General features: G+C 34.0%; 1 protein-coding gene across 17 annotated transcripts in view; it reads right to left on the reverse strand.

Annotated features, from left to right (window-relative positions):
* LOC149568675 (membrane-associated progesterone-binding protein 4-like) overlaps positions 1 to 17014 on the reverse strand; it is a 241943-nt gene that overhangs the window by 191579 nt on the left and 33350 nt on the right. For all 17 annotated transcript variants that reach the window (XR_016362628.1, XR_016362627.1, XM_089821559.1 and 14 more), the window contains one exon: positions 6562 to 6608. Coding sequence is in view for 15 of the 17 variants with exons in the window: in XM_089821559.1 (XP_089677685.1) it covers positions 6562 to 6608 (47 nt within the window). In the remaining 2 variants the exon portion in view is untranslated. The remainder of the gene's footprint in view (positions 1 to 6561; positions 6609 to 17014) is intronic.

Genomic DNA, 17014 nt, shown 5'->3' on the forward strand with positions numbered 1-17014 from the left:
AAATAGAGTAATATATTTAAATTACCTATTTAAATATAACAATATAAATATTTTATATATTATAACTTTAAAATATAAATATATATTAATAAAATCTTTTTATTAAGATAGAACCAACTAAATGAAGAATCACAACCTTATAGCCACATCCATATATAAGAAGAAATATGGAATGAGCAAAAAAGGAAGGGGAGATAGGGAGGACTGGATGACGATGAGATATATATATATATATAGATGCAGAAATCACATACGGGGGATACAGAGGGCAGATAGTGAACAGGAAAATCAATAGTTTATTGGAGACATCAAGTCAGTGTTATTGAATACTAGCGCAAGAAGTATGTCAGAGACCTTATTATTCATTCCTTCTATATCTGCTTCATATCACTGTCGGTTAGTTGGGAGAAGACAACTATAAACATTCAGTGATATTAAAGAAAGGATGAAAGACCTGCCGTTCAAGCAACAATAACAATAAGTTTTCAGACATATAAGTCACATAATAAAATAAAGAGGCATGTTCATATTTTGATTATGGTCTCAAGGGAAGTTCAATGTGCAGTATGAAGAGAGTGTGACGAACAGAGCATAGATGGGAAGGTTTTTGAACTTTAGAGCAAAGATTTGTGGCAGTCAATTAGGGAGATATATTCTGAATCCTTAGAAATATAACAGCGAGCATGAGAGAAGGGTAAAATAACAACGAATAAGGGAGTGAATCTCATGGTTATAGAGAACAATGGTAACAGCTAAACATTGATTAAAAGGATTCATCAGTAAGAACGGGAATGAAACCGGTCAGCAATCTAAGAAGTCCAATCTGCAGTTTTAGTTCTCTACAGTCAGTCGGGCTGCATGAACTTCGATCGAGGGAAGATGTCATGTAATATGTTTCTATACCATACATCTGAGCATGGGGAGATTGTAGGACTGGATAAGGAAAGCATCAGGTAAGAAAATACTAGAGGAACAAGTGATACCAATTCATTAGACATCCACTAACAATGGCCACCACAGTACGCAGAGCAATCTCTTGTAATTATAACCACCGTTTGCATATGGACAGAAAGAAGAGATATACGGCATATGTAGAAGTGGAAAATATGCAGTGTGGAAATTAGAGAATATAGATTTACATCTGCATAACTATAGAAGGGACTGACCATTGCAGATCCTAATCATATCTCATTTGAACCTGCTCAGCTTGCAACTACTACTCACGGCAAAAGTAACATTCTATGAGAAGAGTCCCAAGCTTGTATACACAAGAGCTACAAGAGGAATTGTGGCACAAATCTGATATTAAGATATCCTTATATCAGAGAAGTTAATATCAAATTGAAGTAATCTATAAAGCCATCATCTGAACATTTCTAACATAAGTACAAACAAGTTATTATTTTCTTGAGACTTCCATGGATCTAAGATATTCAAACTAAATAATATTTATCAGAGAATATATATATCAGGAAGACATTATAGTGACTATTGCCAATACAAAACTATCAATCGAATATCAAAATAGCTTTATCATAAGAAAAAATTAGTGTTAAGGACATAGTATTGCAAAAAGTTCTACAATACAAGTCTACATAACATAGATCTATTAACAAAGTTAAGTGTTATAATGTTGTAAAGAGAAAGCGTTTATGATAATTGTCCCTACTCTTCAGAGGTAGCCAACTAGGGACATTACAAAAAATCATTACACCATCTCAAAATGGTAAATGGCATGAGACTCGAAGATAGGCTTGAAGGTGTTTCAAACTTTGAAGCTTGGAAACGGAAAATGATGCTAATACTAAGAAACCATGAGTTAAAAAAAATCATAGATAATCCTTCTAAATCCAATGAGAATGATGAAAAGATTCAATGGGAGAAGGACAATACCAAAGAAATTGAATTATTAATAGACGGAGTAAAAGATCATCTACTACCTATTATCCAAAGTTAGACTCTACATATGATATGTTCAAAGCCCTAGAAAACATGTTTGAGATCAAACACACTAGTAGGATCCTCACTCTTAAAAACAAACTCTCTAATATTAAAATGAATAAAGGAGAGACCATCACCTCATGCTTTATGAGGATAACGGAATTAAGAAACCAACTCTCAACAAATGGTCACATCTATGATAGTAAAGAGTTAACTATGGTAACGTTAAATGGACTCCCTAGCTCTTGGGAAAACTTTAGACAAGGAATAAGTGCTTGTTCCAAGCTCCCTAAATTTGATAGACTAAAAGCTGACTGCATTCAAGAAGAGTGTAATCTAATATCTAGAGGAATCGGCACGGAATCCACAAATAAAGACATTCAGATTGCCCCCACTAATTTGAAAAGGAAAAAGAGCAAAAATGGTAAATAACTGTTCAATGTCATAGATGCAACAACTATGGTCACACTACAGCGAAATGTCCTCACAGACTCAAACATCAAGCTTCCTTTGTTGAAGTCAGTAATTCAAACCTGGAATCAGAGAAACTTGTATTCTAAAGAACTTCAATATATCTCAAAATTTTGTGAATACTGGATTAAGAGGGAGTTCGTGGTTCTTTACCATCTGCACAAAACCTCTTGTAAAATGAAGGTGGAACACATCCGAGGTAAACTTGATAAGATTATAATTAATAAGAATGAGTCTCGGCATATTTTCTTATTGTAGTAATGAATCTTATTATTAATCACGAATGTTGTTTGGGCCCTGTGTACATTATGAGGAAGTAACGACTTCAAAATGATTATCACTTGTATTTGTTAAAGTTATTCGAAAGTGACAATTTTACAATAACTTAATCTTCTATTACGATGGATATCTTATGATGTCTAAGTAGATCATGATAGATTATATCTTGCATTGTGAGTTAATTTCCTCAAATAGACCATGAATATAATGTTCCTATGCTAAGTATTATTGAGGATACGTGTTCACATAACCTATGGACGTGTTACGTATTTGGTGAATATTAGGCAACTTGATGTTCAGGAGGCCATTACTCAAAGTACTTGGTGAATATCAGGCAACTTGATGTTCAAGAGGCCATTACTCAGTGTACTTGGTAAATATCAGGCAACTTGATGTTTAGGAGGCCATTACTCAGAGTGCTTTGGTGAATATCATGCAACTTGATATACTGCAGCCATTACTCTTGATATCATGAGATGATATCTAAATGGAAGATAACTTCTGATCTATGATATCCTTAAAACCTGTCATTTCTGATATTACGTCAAGGTAATATCTAGTCCTGTATTTATCCTCCCTAGCTAAGAGGGAGTGTTAAAGATCGGTAGTTTCAGCCGAATAAATAAAATGTAATGAGTATTAATTCTAATGCATGAGTAAATGAAGAAGTTTATAATATGGAAATGATATATATATAAATATATATTCTGATACGCACTTGCATATAAACATCATTACTTTTCAACTTAATTTACTGATTATTAATATCAGTTATGGATCGGTCATTGTGCAGTCAACTTGTCTAGCGACTGATTTGTCATGCGAATTAGAGGCGTGTCTATTGGAAGGGAGGCACGCCTAATTGGAAGGGAGGCACACCTAAGAACAGACGTGCCTCCCACATAGGAGGCATGACTATTCTTAGGTGTGTCTCCATATGTATATGCAGTCGAGAGGCAGGGATAAGATTATCGATGAATACATAATATCAAAGTCTTCTACATGATCTTGCCTCTGCTTGACGATAAATTCGAAGTTATTTTATCTGAAAATAAATATAAGGAAATCAGTATCAATCTGCAGATAAGGATAAGGAACACGGAAAAAAAAGAGTCTTCAAATTATTTTCATTCTGCTCTTCATAACAGTCAAATCTGCCAAGAAATATAAGTGGCATACAAAATAGTAAATCTTCACAACCAGGAATAATTTGAACAAAGTGTGTCAGGTTTTGAGATAAATATTAATACTAATTTCTACGAAATTTTATCATAGAGAAATTATAAATATTGGACATATCTGATCTATCAAATTTAGCAACTGTATTAGTATCTAGACTTTGTGTTATGACATATGCTTAGCAAGAGCAGTTTGTGACTTATTTCATTTGAGCAAACGACATTCAATGATGTAATGTCCCATTTTTTTGTAGTTCGCAAAATATTTCTTTCAATTGCAAGATAAAAGAGTTCAAACCTTAATGGATCCATTTGCTGAATTATGCCCATCCTTAGGTGATGAGTTACCAATGTGAAAAGAATTGAGATGGACAAAAGATGAAAAGTGACTCTTTTTTTAGCATAAAACTTGGCCTTAGTCGTGCCTTTTGGTGCTTGAAAGTAAGAAACCCCGACGTGGGAAGTGATTGTAATGAGCTCATTAGTCCTATTGCAGCGTACAAAATAACCATAACGTATCCTCAATTTGGTGATTTGATCATAACTTCTGGCTTGGTAAGCACATGAACTCCGAATTTAGAGGGGTCAGGTTTTGTGCTGTTTTAATTTTCAATTAAAATATGAAGGAAATGACATGAAAACTAACTATTTGACATGAAGCGAAACTAAGTACCAATTTTCAAGATAACTTGTTTGGTAGATTAATGATATTATCTCCTGATTAAAAGGCGACAAGATTGTTGATGGAAAGCTTGGAGATTCAAAATTTTCAAAAATTGGCAGTCTAAAACTTGGGGCAACAAATTCAAAATGCCTTGTTATTTTCATGAACCTCCAGCTAAATCAAGGAGCAATCAAACTATTAGATGCATTGCTGAACTGACAGGCAAGATGTATAGCAAAGACGGAGTCAAAATTAAGAATAGCTTTGCCTTGTAACCAAGGGAAATCAGACCTGGATAGTTGCTTTGTAATCTGTTTAAATATCATTTTTTATTGCTTCATAGCCTATGCGAGCTGGATATGAAATCGACACCAAGTAAGAGCTTGATTGTTCTCAAGAGTTTGACCATCATAATTTGCTGTGGCTTTGTGAGATTTGAATGTGTCCATAGATCCTCGTCATTCCTTCCTAGAAGTTTTCAACCAGGTAAATATAATTACCTTCTCTACTCTTTCCTCTATATTTTCAGCCTGCCAAATAAAATCATCTTTGGCTTCATTTGATGTGAGTCATTTTGACTGGCTACTAAACAATCTGAATGATCAACTGACCAACAGTCAGCAAACATCTTGATCAATAAGCATGCACTATCAGGCTATTCATCAATATGCTTAGACAGATAGTCAACCAGCCTACTTCACTTGTATTTAGAGACTCCCACACAATCAAGCTACTCACTATTCAATTAAGCCAACCAATAGAAAAACACTGACTATCTCACTATAAAGATAACTTTTATTTCATCCCATGTATACAAGCACAAGTGTTAGAAGAAGAGAAGAAAAATTATGTACTGGTTAGATGGATTCAACCACACATAGATAATGCAGTTGTGAATTGCAATAAATTATATAACCATGATAGCACCTTAGAATGAGACCAAAGTAGAACTCCTCCATGATACTTTTATAGCCTATGAAAATGTGCATATTCGTTTATTCAGTTTAACATGCACCTTGTATAGAAAACATATGGCTTATCTTCATTTGTTTCTTTGCAAGTTCGTGATCAAACCATTTGTGTTCTTATCCATTTCAACAATCAAGGTTGGCTTCCTCCACTAATAATGGTTCCTTCTGAGGCATGGGATTTTTTTACACATATCATCTGCCCTGCAGAAGCTTACCAGTTGTTTGGGAACAATACCATTGATTTACAAGCTTACTTTTTATAACTCTAAGCCTCCATGTCTATGTTAGGAAGTGTCCCTATTTAGAATACCATATAAATATTTTGAAAACATCTTTAGTTACATTTGTATCTTGTTAAGAAGCCAAACAAATGTTGTTACCGGGTCCCTTTAGGACTTGTAAAATTATGGGTTTGATTCAGATGAGGGTTTGGGTTTGGGTTCAGTTTCGGGTCCCAAAGTTGGTTCCCCTCTAGGTTTGCCCAGGAATAGAATATTCCATGAGGAACTTGGGGTGTCAAGAGGACCTTGTGCCAAACTAGGGTTAATCCAAGAGGCCCCAAGAGCTACAAAAAGACAAAACAAATATAATAGTTATTTTTTGAACAAATAAGTGCTTGTATACCTGATTTTGCCCTTAGGTGCCCCCAAACCCCCATAAGGGGTCCTACCCCTCAACCCCACTGAACAATGAGGGGATGAAGACAAATTGTGACCTAACATCTGAGTGTGCTGACTAAGATTATCCATGGATAAGAGAGTTGGGAAGTTATTTTTCATGTCAATTTTGTAGTAATTTATTTTTCATTTGCTTTCAAATCCCCCTTTTCTTTAAATCAGGTTGGATGAAGAGTTAATTAAGAATTGTTGTTGGAATGTTTTTGAGGATATGCATAATTACAACAAGACTCCTGCAACCTCATAATCTCTCAAAAAAATTGAAAGAAGGAAGACTTCTAATATGCAACAACCAAGAAAATTTGAAAAGGAAAGAATGCTGGTCGAATCATTCCAAAAGAACTCTAGATGTAAGATGTCAAATGTATAATAGATCTTACATGTAGCTTCTATGGTAGAAATTACGCCAATCAACAATGCTTTTAATCTGCAAAGAATATAGACCAAATTCATATCAATTTCAGCCATAATTACTCAAAGATGCATATTGAAAAGCTAAAAGATCTATGAGTGTGCATGTTGTCAATATTAATATTACATTATTGAGGGAAAAATTGAGTATTTGGAAGCTAAAAGCAGCAATTTCAACAGCTCAACAAATTCCCTAAGAAAACTAACTGGTTTTCTCAGGATTGCATTAAAATACAGTTAAAAAATCATAATAAATTCTATAAAATTCAATTGGTAAATTATATTAACATTCTATATTATTTCCCTGTCAATGGGTTAAAACATAGAAGCATAATTCTTCTTGGAAACATCTGAGAACTAGGTTATTTAAATTAACTGCAGCGTAAGGCAATTCTTGCCCTTCCAATACTGGTATTGTGGTGCAATCTCCATTGGACTAGTTTGTAGGTGACTCTTTTTGGAGCGAAGACAAATAATGAAGCTGAAGCCTTGCTGTAACTTGAAGGACATATATATTGGTTGGCAGCTAAATGTGCAAATTCTTGGAAGTAGAGGATTTATTCAGGGTATATCAGAAAAACTTCTAAGGATTGGAAATTGAGGAATATCATGAAGTAAAACTAGCAGGCATTTTGACACTGTATTGTTTTGTCAGTGTGCAGGGAGTACAATCATGTAATAGATGGTCTTGTTAATGCAAGTATCGCGCAATGACTTTTGCCTCTAAATCTAGCAATAATCCTGATGAATGTGATATACTGCCCCTTATAGAAGCTGAGGCTTCCCCTTTAAAATTTCCATTTGTTACCGTCTTAATAAAATGGAAGCCCCTTGCCTTAATGTATTAGCACTGCAGGGAGTACAATCATGTAATAGATGGCCTTGTTAATGCTAGTATCACACAACGACTTTCGCCCTTTAAATCTAGCAATAATGCTGATGAATGTGATATACTGCCCCTTATAGAAGCTGAGGCTTCCCCTTCAAAATTTCCATTTGTCACTGTCTTAATAAAATGGAAACCCCTCACCTTAATGTATTAGCACTGCCTATAATTTATGTAAGTGACAATTCAATATTGACAAATACTGAATATTACTTGGTAATTCTTATTAGAATATTATAATACTTTTTTAATGGTCATCTTAGTTAGTCTTTAATCAATAGAAACATAGCGAAAATCATTGGCAGCCATCAAAACACAAATAAACAAGGAGAGCTACAAATGGCAAATACCATCGCCACATGCAAGGAAGAGCGAATGCAAACAGCAAACGACTAGAGGAGTATGTACATGCAAGAGACCACACCAACTCTATGCGGGGAAGTAAAGGTCGCCATGTGAGGACCCACTGCCGATGGAAAGAGGGTGGCCCCCTTATAGGCCCGACCCACTATTGGAGGGAGTCATATGGCACATTTCAAAGCCAATTCTTATGAAACATGGGTGCGGTGGACCACCCCAACATGAGCAGTCTATGGAGTTGTGAGAAATTAACATAAGATCCTTCGCAGAGGTAAGTTGAAGGCACAAATACGTGAGGGTTTCGCCTCTAAGGTACAATAATATTATTTTATTATTGTGATTTATTTTTTAATAATAATTAAGCATTGTATTTCTATTATTGGAAATATTAAATAAAGAGTTGAGTTATTATCATTTATGTTGTTAGTAATAGGCATGAGCTAAATTACTAACATCTTAATTAATGTTAATATTTGTATATGTACGATACAAGCTATTTTGCCTAGATCTTTTCCTCCAAGAATGTTATTCCGGGAAGAGGGAGATTGAAATTTAGAGGTAGCTTGACATGTCATTAGAGGCAACCTTGAAAGAGAGGGAGCATGCTACATCCCAATTTTTGACCTAATTTAAATATAGCCGTTGTGGTTCACATGAAGTCAGTTGACAGTTAAATTTGTTATAATCCTACGAAATGGTAAGATGGTTAGTCATTATAATTATTTATCAAGAATTCATAGAATTGAATATGTGGTTAGCTATTATGATTGTTTATGATTAAATAACTTGTTATGGTAATATGATTTAATTGCAGAGAATTTCCTTGTAGGAAGCACATCGAAGAAGTGGAAGTATTGTTAGAAAAGAATTGGACACAAAAACATCACCATCATTGGGCAAATGGGTATAAATCGTGAATCACGATGGTTGGCGACTAACCACATGAGCTATTAAATAAATAATTTAATTAAAATATAATACGTACCTCAAAGGATTTTAAATGATCTTTCATCATATTATTATAATATATATCTATGTACGTACACAAATATAAAAATGAAGTGACACCATCATATTATTTTCTTATAATAAAATGATGCCACCTCACCAATATATTTACATGTACGTATATAAATATAAACTATAATATTTTTCGAATTATAACCTTCAATCTTCTTCCATCTTTTTATTCTTTTCTTGTTTGAAACCTATTGACACTTGGTTCATTTATTTGGTGTCCAAGAGCCAAGACACTCTTTTATGTTACGGCTTCTTGGAAGCCAAAGAGTCCCTTTTAATCCTTATTATATTTTGAGGTCGGGGAAGACAGGATATTAAAGAAATCATATTCTCGACTTCCAGCTATTATTATCACTTTTTTCTTTGTTCATTTCGACTTCCATCCATAAGAGATGCTCTAATTAAGCAATCGAACTTTCTACAATTTCATTTGAAATCCTATACCTTTCATAACAGTGTCGTTCTTAATGCAGTCTGCCGTATGTGATCTTTTCTATGCTGAGGATTGAAGTTGTATTTATACACTATGGTTACGCCTGAAAGACATTTATATATTTCAAACACCCGACTACCTTGCTCATGCTTATGTTTTTTAATATTCTGCCGGAAATCATGAGTACTCTTATGTTGGAGTTGTGTTAGATATTTTTGCAAGTAAAGGTGTGGCAAGTAGCTGAGTATTCAGTGAGACATCATCTCCAAATCATCCACGTTATGTGGAACACCCAAAACCAATATTTCCAATTTGATTGTCTTGAACAAAGGTGCAATAACATCGAACTTCATAGCAATAAGCTACAGTATTTATCATGATGATATCTTGTTTGATATTATAGATTTGATTCTCTTTTCAATTTTGCTTTGTCATGGCAAGTGAAAGCCAAGAAAAACATAGTATTAGTCCATAAATCATTATGCCAATGGAGATTAGAATTAAACAATAAATTTTGCAATCTTTAATACCATCTTTTTCAAATCATAGATTGTGATAAGCTGGAATATATATATTATTCATGATTTAGTTGAGAATCAACAGATAGAGCCGACTGCTCTAAGATCCGAGCAACTAGGATTCACCGGCTGTATAGCCATGGAAAAGGTGAAGAGGTGAGATGGAGTCTACAATAACGGAAATAAAAGTCAAATATTATACATTAAATCTGGAATAATATCATTTAATAGCTCATGCAAGACCATGTTTATTGTATTCTCCTAATGTCAAGTCGAGTGGTGTGATTAGATACCAGGATGCTCAGTGGATGATAAGATGTTCCATATCTATTCCGGGTAGGGAGAGTCTTTCTCGTTAGAGATTGTGTGGGGATAAGTTATGATCCGAGGTTGAGTGGTTAAGCCCCTAACAATGTTTCACCTCTCCACAAGTTGTTGGATGTGCAACAGACAAAGATAAGCTATGCATTCAAACGTTTGTCGGAAACAAGTATTTTTACTTTATGATATATATTCAAGTAGAAGGTAAGATAAATTGAGTTGTATCATCGTTACAGTTATTTCTTAAAATGAAAGCAATTCTTATCGTCAATATAATTGGCAACCAGTTAGATCGGTCGATCTTCTAATTGAATATGGAATACATCTATAGGATTGTTATTCAATTTTTCAATCTATAAGAATAATGATTATGAGCATATCTTCTAATCTTATGTTAATGCCACAGTTTAGCAAATCGGGAGGAAAAGAATGATAAAGTGGTATCTGAAGCCCTAAATAATACAGTGGTATCTGATGCCCTAAATGATACAGTGGTATCTGAAGCCCTAAGTGATACAGTGGTATCTAATGACCTAAATGATCCAATGGTAATCGATACCCTAATTGATACAATGGTATATGATGCCCTAATTGATATAGTGGTATTTAATGGTAATCGTCATTTGATTTTGATATAGCAGTATTGGATGGTAGTCGTCATTTGATATTGTTATAGTGGTATTTGTGGACTAACCTAAGTAGTTGGAAAAGCATCCCTAAATTGATTTTGGTCTCAAATTCCATGGTATGTAGTTTTTAATTTCCATAGTAAATTCATTAATGGTGTTCTAAATTCTTAGTAAAGAAAATTTGTTTAACTGATTTTAACCGTTAATCTCATTCATGTGAATGAAACTGATATAACTGTCTTCCTATGAAAATGACGTAACAACTGTATTTCTTTGAATATGTTAGTTGTTAATTAAGACCCAAAAAAAGTGGTTGTTACAGAGCAGATAGAGGATGTGATTCAGTCAACCTTCGGTGATTTTGGCCTTATTGATTCAGAGGGAGTAAACCATGTTGAGATGGATTCTCTATAGTGTCCCCGTTTTTTGGAGGAGTTAAATTATTTATAAAGTTATCAATAAAAATATATTACAAGATAACTTTATATTTAATTAACTCAATAAAGTAATATTTTATAAAATCATTAAATAAATCAATCTTCTAGAGGTTGTTGGAAGAAGCAATGAATAAATAAAAAGGAGGCCGACCTATCGAGAAAAAAATAAATAAATAGGCATTGAGGGCTCATTGCCTATCATCAAGTTTTATTATTATTTTTTGCTGATGTGTGTTGTGGAGCCTAGGGTTTCTACAAGTAGTCACAATTGGCCATTGAGAACGAAAACTCTCAATTGGTACGCAATTTTGAGGGTGTGAAAGATCACTTGAATTATTGCAACTGTGGGAAGGATATTTCAATCCTTTCACTTGTGCTTAATTGCTGGTTTGGAGTTTCCAATGGAGTTGCACTTTCACCATATCATCTTCAGCATTCAGTCTCCACCATTTGATCGATCCAAGTTCTTCATTTCAATCTGTAGTTGCAACAAGTTCTCAATTGTATACAGCCAATTAGGGTTTCTCTGTAATGTGCTATGTCATAATGTTTTGGTGCTGAAATTTGCCATATCATTTGTATAAACATTTGGTTTTCATTGAATGAATACATTGGCACTATTATTTCTTTTATTTCAGCAATATATTTTAGCAGTGTATTAAATTTAAGGTTTTGTTTAGTGGCCTATTGGTACGGGTCATTACATTCTCCAGTGATCAATAAATTGTATCAGTCAAAAAGACAGTGATTTAAGAATATGCCTCACGACTATGTGATTTTAATGAGTCTAAACCCTATGTACATCATGAGGAAGTGAAGACTTCCAAATGAACACTTGTATTTCCAGAAGCTATTGTAAGGTGACAATCTTACAATAACTCATATTATGAGATCAAACAAATTGAGTATGTGATCAATGTCTTGCATCTCAACATTCTAGAAGGCCATTACTCAAAGCACTTGGTGAATATCATTGATATTCTAAGAGGCCAATACTATTGATATCAAATGTGATATCAAACCTTATTTTGAGTACTTGGTGAATATCATGTGTTGATATTCTGGAAGACAATATTCATGATATCAAATGGTGCAAATCTTCTGAGATATCCTTAAAATTGTTATTTGTAATATTACATTGAAGTAATATTTATTCATATGTGGTTATCCTTCTAAGCTAAGAGGGAGTGTTGATGTTTGATAGCTTCAGTCGGATAAACCTATTAAATATAAGATATAAGGTTATTGTTATATAAGAAAAATTAATAATATATATATATATATGATTAAAGTTGTTATTATATTAATTATTTGATTAATGAATAGATATATCCTATGAAGGGACGTGTCTATTCATGGTCTATTCTCTATATATAAATCTAGGTGGATGTTGCATTTGGAACACACATACCAAATTCATAGCAATCCCATTACACTTGCAGCAATCCCCTAAAACTAACATTTTATGAATTTTTTGTGGTTCATCTTCGAAGCTTTTTGCTGAAAATCACAAGCCTGGTTAACGGTTTTCATTGCGCAATTTCTCAATTTGGGCAAAAGTCTCTAATTTTCAGTGTAACACAAGGACTGGCACCCCCCTCTCAAACCTCAAAGTACCCGTCCCCAACAGGTCCCCGCACCAAGTACTTGAGTACCTAAGTAACCCTACCTCCGCCATTCTACAACCATGTTGCCACTAGGATGGGTACTTGAATTTTATTTGAATTTTGATTTTTGATATGCAACATGTTACTATGTTGAATGTTCAATAGTTATAATTCATGTTGCAATTTTGCCATGTTCAAGTATTTCAATTTGTTATGTTCTACTAAAACATTACTTCATAATTAGCATTTCAAGTTCCATATGTATACCATACAACACCCCTCCACGCAAAGCCTCGTGTTTTGTTGTGTAAAGGTTCTTATGGGTTTTCATAATTTTTTCCCTCAAAAAAAAAATTGATTATGTAATTTGCGAAGCCGCATGAGATTCCTTTGTGGGTTTTTAATTATTTCATCAAAAATTATTTGTTGGGTTTTACTAGTTTTCCTAAAAAATGAAGCTTTGTATTCTCTGATTCATGTCTCGGATTCTGTTGTTTGTTTTTTATCAATTCTTCACCTCAAAAATCGTATTTGGTTTTGCCGATTTTCTCCTAAAAAATCATGACATTTTGCAATTTTTTTGGAGCATCATACTCACTTGCAAAGTTTGGAGAGTTTGACGATTTTTCCTCAAAATCAGGCTAGTTGTTCTTAGTGTTTGTCTCTATATTCAGGGAAGAGCAGCTTCATTATCCAACTTCGGGTTGAATGTTTTTGTGATGATTTATGGTCAGATGTTTTTCAAATTTTGGGAGGGTCAGTGGCAAACTCATCTCAATGGCAAAATCAGTGGCAGGTTCTTGTCTTTTGTTGCAAAGCATTCTGAAGAAGGGGACACCCTTATCTGTTCATGTTTGAGCAGATTTTGGCTTCTCAATCATTTACATTTTACAAATCCAGGGTGAGTCTCAGCAGCAGCAAAATGTTTTGAATAATTTGAGACCAAATGACAACAGTTAGACGATGACCATTAAGGGAGGATATTAGACTATTATAATGTTTCTTTAATGGTCATCTTAGTTACTTTAGTTTATTAGGTAGTTTATATTTCGTCTTTAGTTCACAGTTGTTTCTTTTAGAAACATCGTTTTGTAAATCTATAAAAGGAGCTTTCATCTCCTTTGTATAATACAACTACAACAACATTGATTTATCAAAAGAATTCTGAATCTTAAATTTGTAGTCACCGAACTCCAAAGGGCGGAGCACTAATTGATTCTGATGCATCTCCTTGGGATCGGAGGATCTGCATTATATAGGATATGAAAAGACATCCATGAGCGGACATGTCTCGAAAAGGTGGAGACATGCCCGTTCATGGGTATGTCTCGTGAAGAGGTGCCTTTCCATGCCTGGTCTCTAATCAGGTTTGAATTCTTAACAAATACCAATTAATTAATTAAGATTGAAAGTGATCTTGCTCAAACATGATAAATATCCAATCTGTTTCTCATTGCTGATCATAATGCTCGATCAGGATTTGATATGAAACATCAATCAACTACAATCTGAAATTTAATAGTCTCTAAGTGCAGATCGATCATATACTTAGAATTTATGGTTCCTCAATCATATAGAAACATGATGATTGATTTTCCAAAAATCTATGAAAGTAATGATATGACTAAATGTAATATGTATGTGTCTTATGTATATCAGAATATACAGAGGCTGATATACATACACACATATATATACATCATGAAATCAATCATCATTTCAATATCTGACCAAAGCTACCATTTATTCAACACCAAGAGCCATTATTTTGTCCAGAGAAGACCTCCTTCATGCTGCATTCATATTGGCAGCTGAATGCCCAGGTCAGTGTCATGCATATTGCCTATTCATCAGGGCCTTCACTCTTGTTTTCTCTATTCTTCTTTTTTTTCTGTTTGGTCCAGTGCAGGTGGCATTGAGATTATAGCAGGATAAAGATGAAACATGGCTTTGTTGGTTGTGTCTCATCCAATGGCGGTGTTCTATGTGTAGGTATCTCAGACACATTTTTAATTTGGATTTGGTATCCCTAAGTTTTGTTAGAGAGATTTTGAGGGAGGAGGGACTTTGCAATTCTACAATGCAGAGGACTAGAGCCTCAATTTCTAACTATTTTACCAGCAATTGGGTTCCCATGTTCTAGATTATAACATGAGGGACTGGATCCTCAGTTGAATCCTCCCTTCTAATAATGTCTATCTAATAACAGTGAGCTATGAGGAAGGTCTATAAGAATTGGAAGGTGCCGAAGCTCACTGATGCAGGTAGAGTAGATTCTGATCTCAAACGCTTTTTCTCATTGTCTCCCAAGTGGCATGTATTGCTGGCACTGTTCTATCAAAGATTTAGCTTTAAATGTTGTCAAACTATACATTATTCAGATATTCTCTATGATGGCTGTGAGGAAATTCCACTCCTCTACAAGTTTCCATCTATTTTTAAGTATAGAATCACAAAAGCCACTCATCAGTCTCCTCCTGACCCTGGGGTGTAAGTTGTTGCAGAGGAGGAGGCTTCTAATCCATGTCTGTCAAATAGATAGATCTCAGAAAGGTGCTGATTGTTTGGTAGATTTATGCATGTATCTATTGTAGGCCCTGTGTAGCATACAATTTTAGAGCCAGAAAGACTTGGCTTTCTTTCTTTATTGTATTAAGCTTATCAATTTAATGGGAGTGGGTCCCTATATAATCCAAAATTGACCGAATCAGAAAAACCTCTATATTAATAAAAATTTGGCTAACCTTCCTTGTTACTTATATTCAGCTCAGTTTGGAATCATATCAATTTATAGTTTTATAACTTAAAACTAAAAGCCATACAACAAATTATAAAACTTTTTTAACCTACCAAACCCTCTTTTTTTGCCATTCTAGCCTTTTAAGAATATACTAATAAGCTATAATCTTGTGATCTATGATTCCTCCCCACATTCAATTGCCCTAAGTTCTAACGACTGTAAGGTAGCTTACCCAAAACATCGGACAAAAGCTTTCATGCATTTCACTGAACAGATATTTAGCAAATTTCTTAATTAATTTGATTAATGCTCTTGAGCTTTCTAGGGCTCTTGGGAATTTCCATTAAACAAATGTCGATGCATTTTTTGTACATCACCTGCTGCAGAAATATCTGAACTAAAAATTATGGTCATCATGAAAAGAGTGAAATCTGAAAATGCCTTGGGGCACTCATATCATGAAATACTTGGAAGTTGGAACAACTTCTGACCTCAAATTACTTATTTTGTTCATATAATGAAGTCCTTGAACTACTGAGCAGTAATAAAAAGAAATTCTTGGACTCAACACCTTACACTTAACTTCTTGAGGAAGTGTTATGATAGAGAATGACCTCCAGTATCTTGGGGTATTGTTATGATAAAGTTCTCTAGTCTACAGAGCATTGTCATATTTAAGTCTTTGAAACTCTTAGAACATTACTGTAAAATTATTTCAGGCCAAGTTCCAAAAAAGATATTATCAGCTTCCTGTTGTATGTGTGCATATAAGTTTCTGCTCTTTGCAGTGGTGATAGATAACTTCCTACCATGGGTTACATTATATTTTCTCTTTTCTTAACTACCATCTCATGAGTTATTCTTGTTATTTTCCTTTCTATGCAACTATTCAAGTAGCATGACCCATAAAAATGAATACTTCTAGATGGACAACAGCTCTAATATAAATTTTATCGTAAGCTCAAACATAGCTGATCAAACTTATTAAACCTTTACAAGCTATTTCACCAAATATATCAGCAATATTTTCCAGCTCATCTTGGTATTTGTGATGTAGTTATCACCATCATCTTGATCATTAACATGTCATCATGTTTAGAAGAGGAGATGCAAGTTCTACACACAGAAAATAACTCCAGAGTTCCATCCACTGCTTTCAAAAGATTCATTTTTGTCATCAAGACACGTAACACAGAAGTGAACCATGATATACCAAATTGGTAAGATTGTGAGATATTTTCCAAATAAAGGAGGGAAAGAGTCAACAATTTAAATTCTGACTGTGTGTCATTGTATAATTTGATAAAGCTCAAATGTATCTAATCATTTAGCCAATATCACATTTGGAACTCGTAATTGTATGCTTCAAACAGAATAAGAAATCATGTCAGATACTTTATTGAGGTTGCACAACCACATCTTCCCATATATAATCCCACCTCCTTAAGCTATTTGAATCTCTAGCATAAAA

This window comes from Cupressus sempervirens, chromosome 3 (assembly GCF_028749045.1).
Source record: "Cupressus sempervirens isolate cs-2001-9-10 chromosome 3, ASM2874904v1, whole genome shotgun sequence".
Classification (NCBI taxonomy): Eukaryota; Viridiplantae; Streptophyta; class Pinopsida; order Cupressales; family Cupressaceae; genus Cupressus; species Cupressus sempervirens.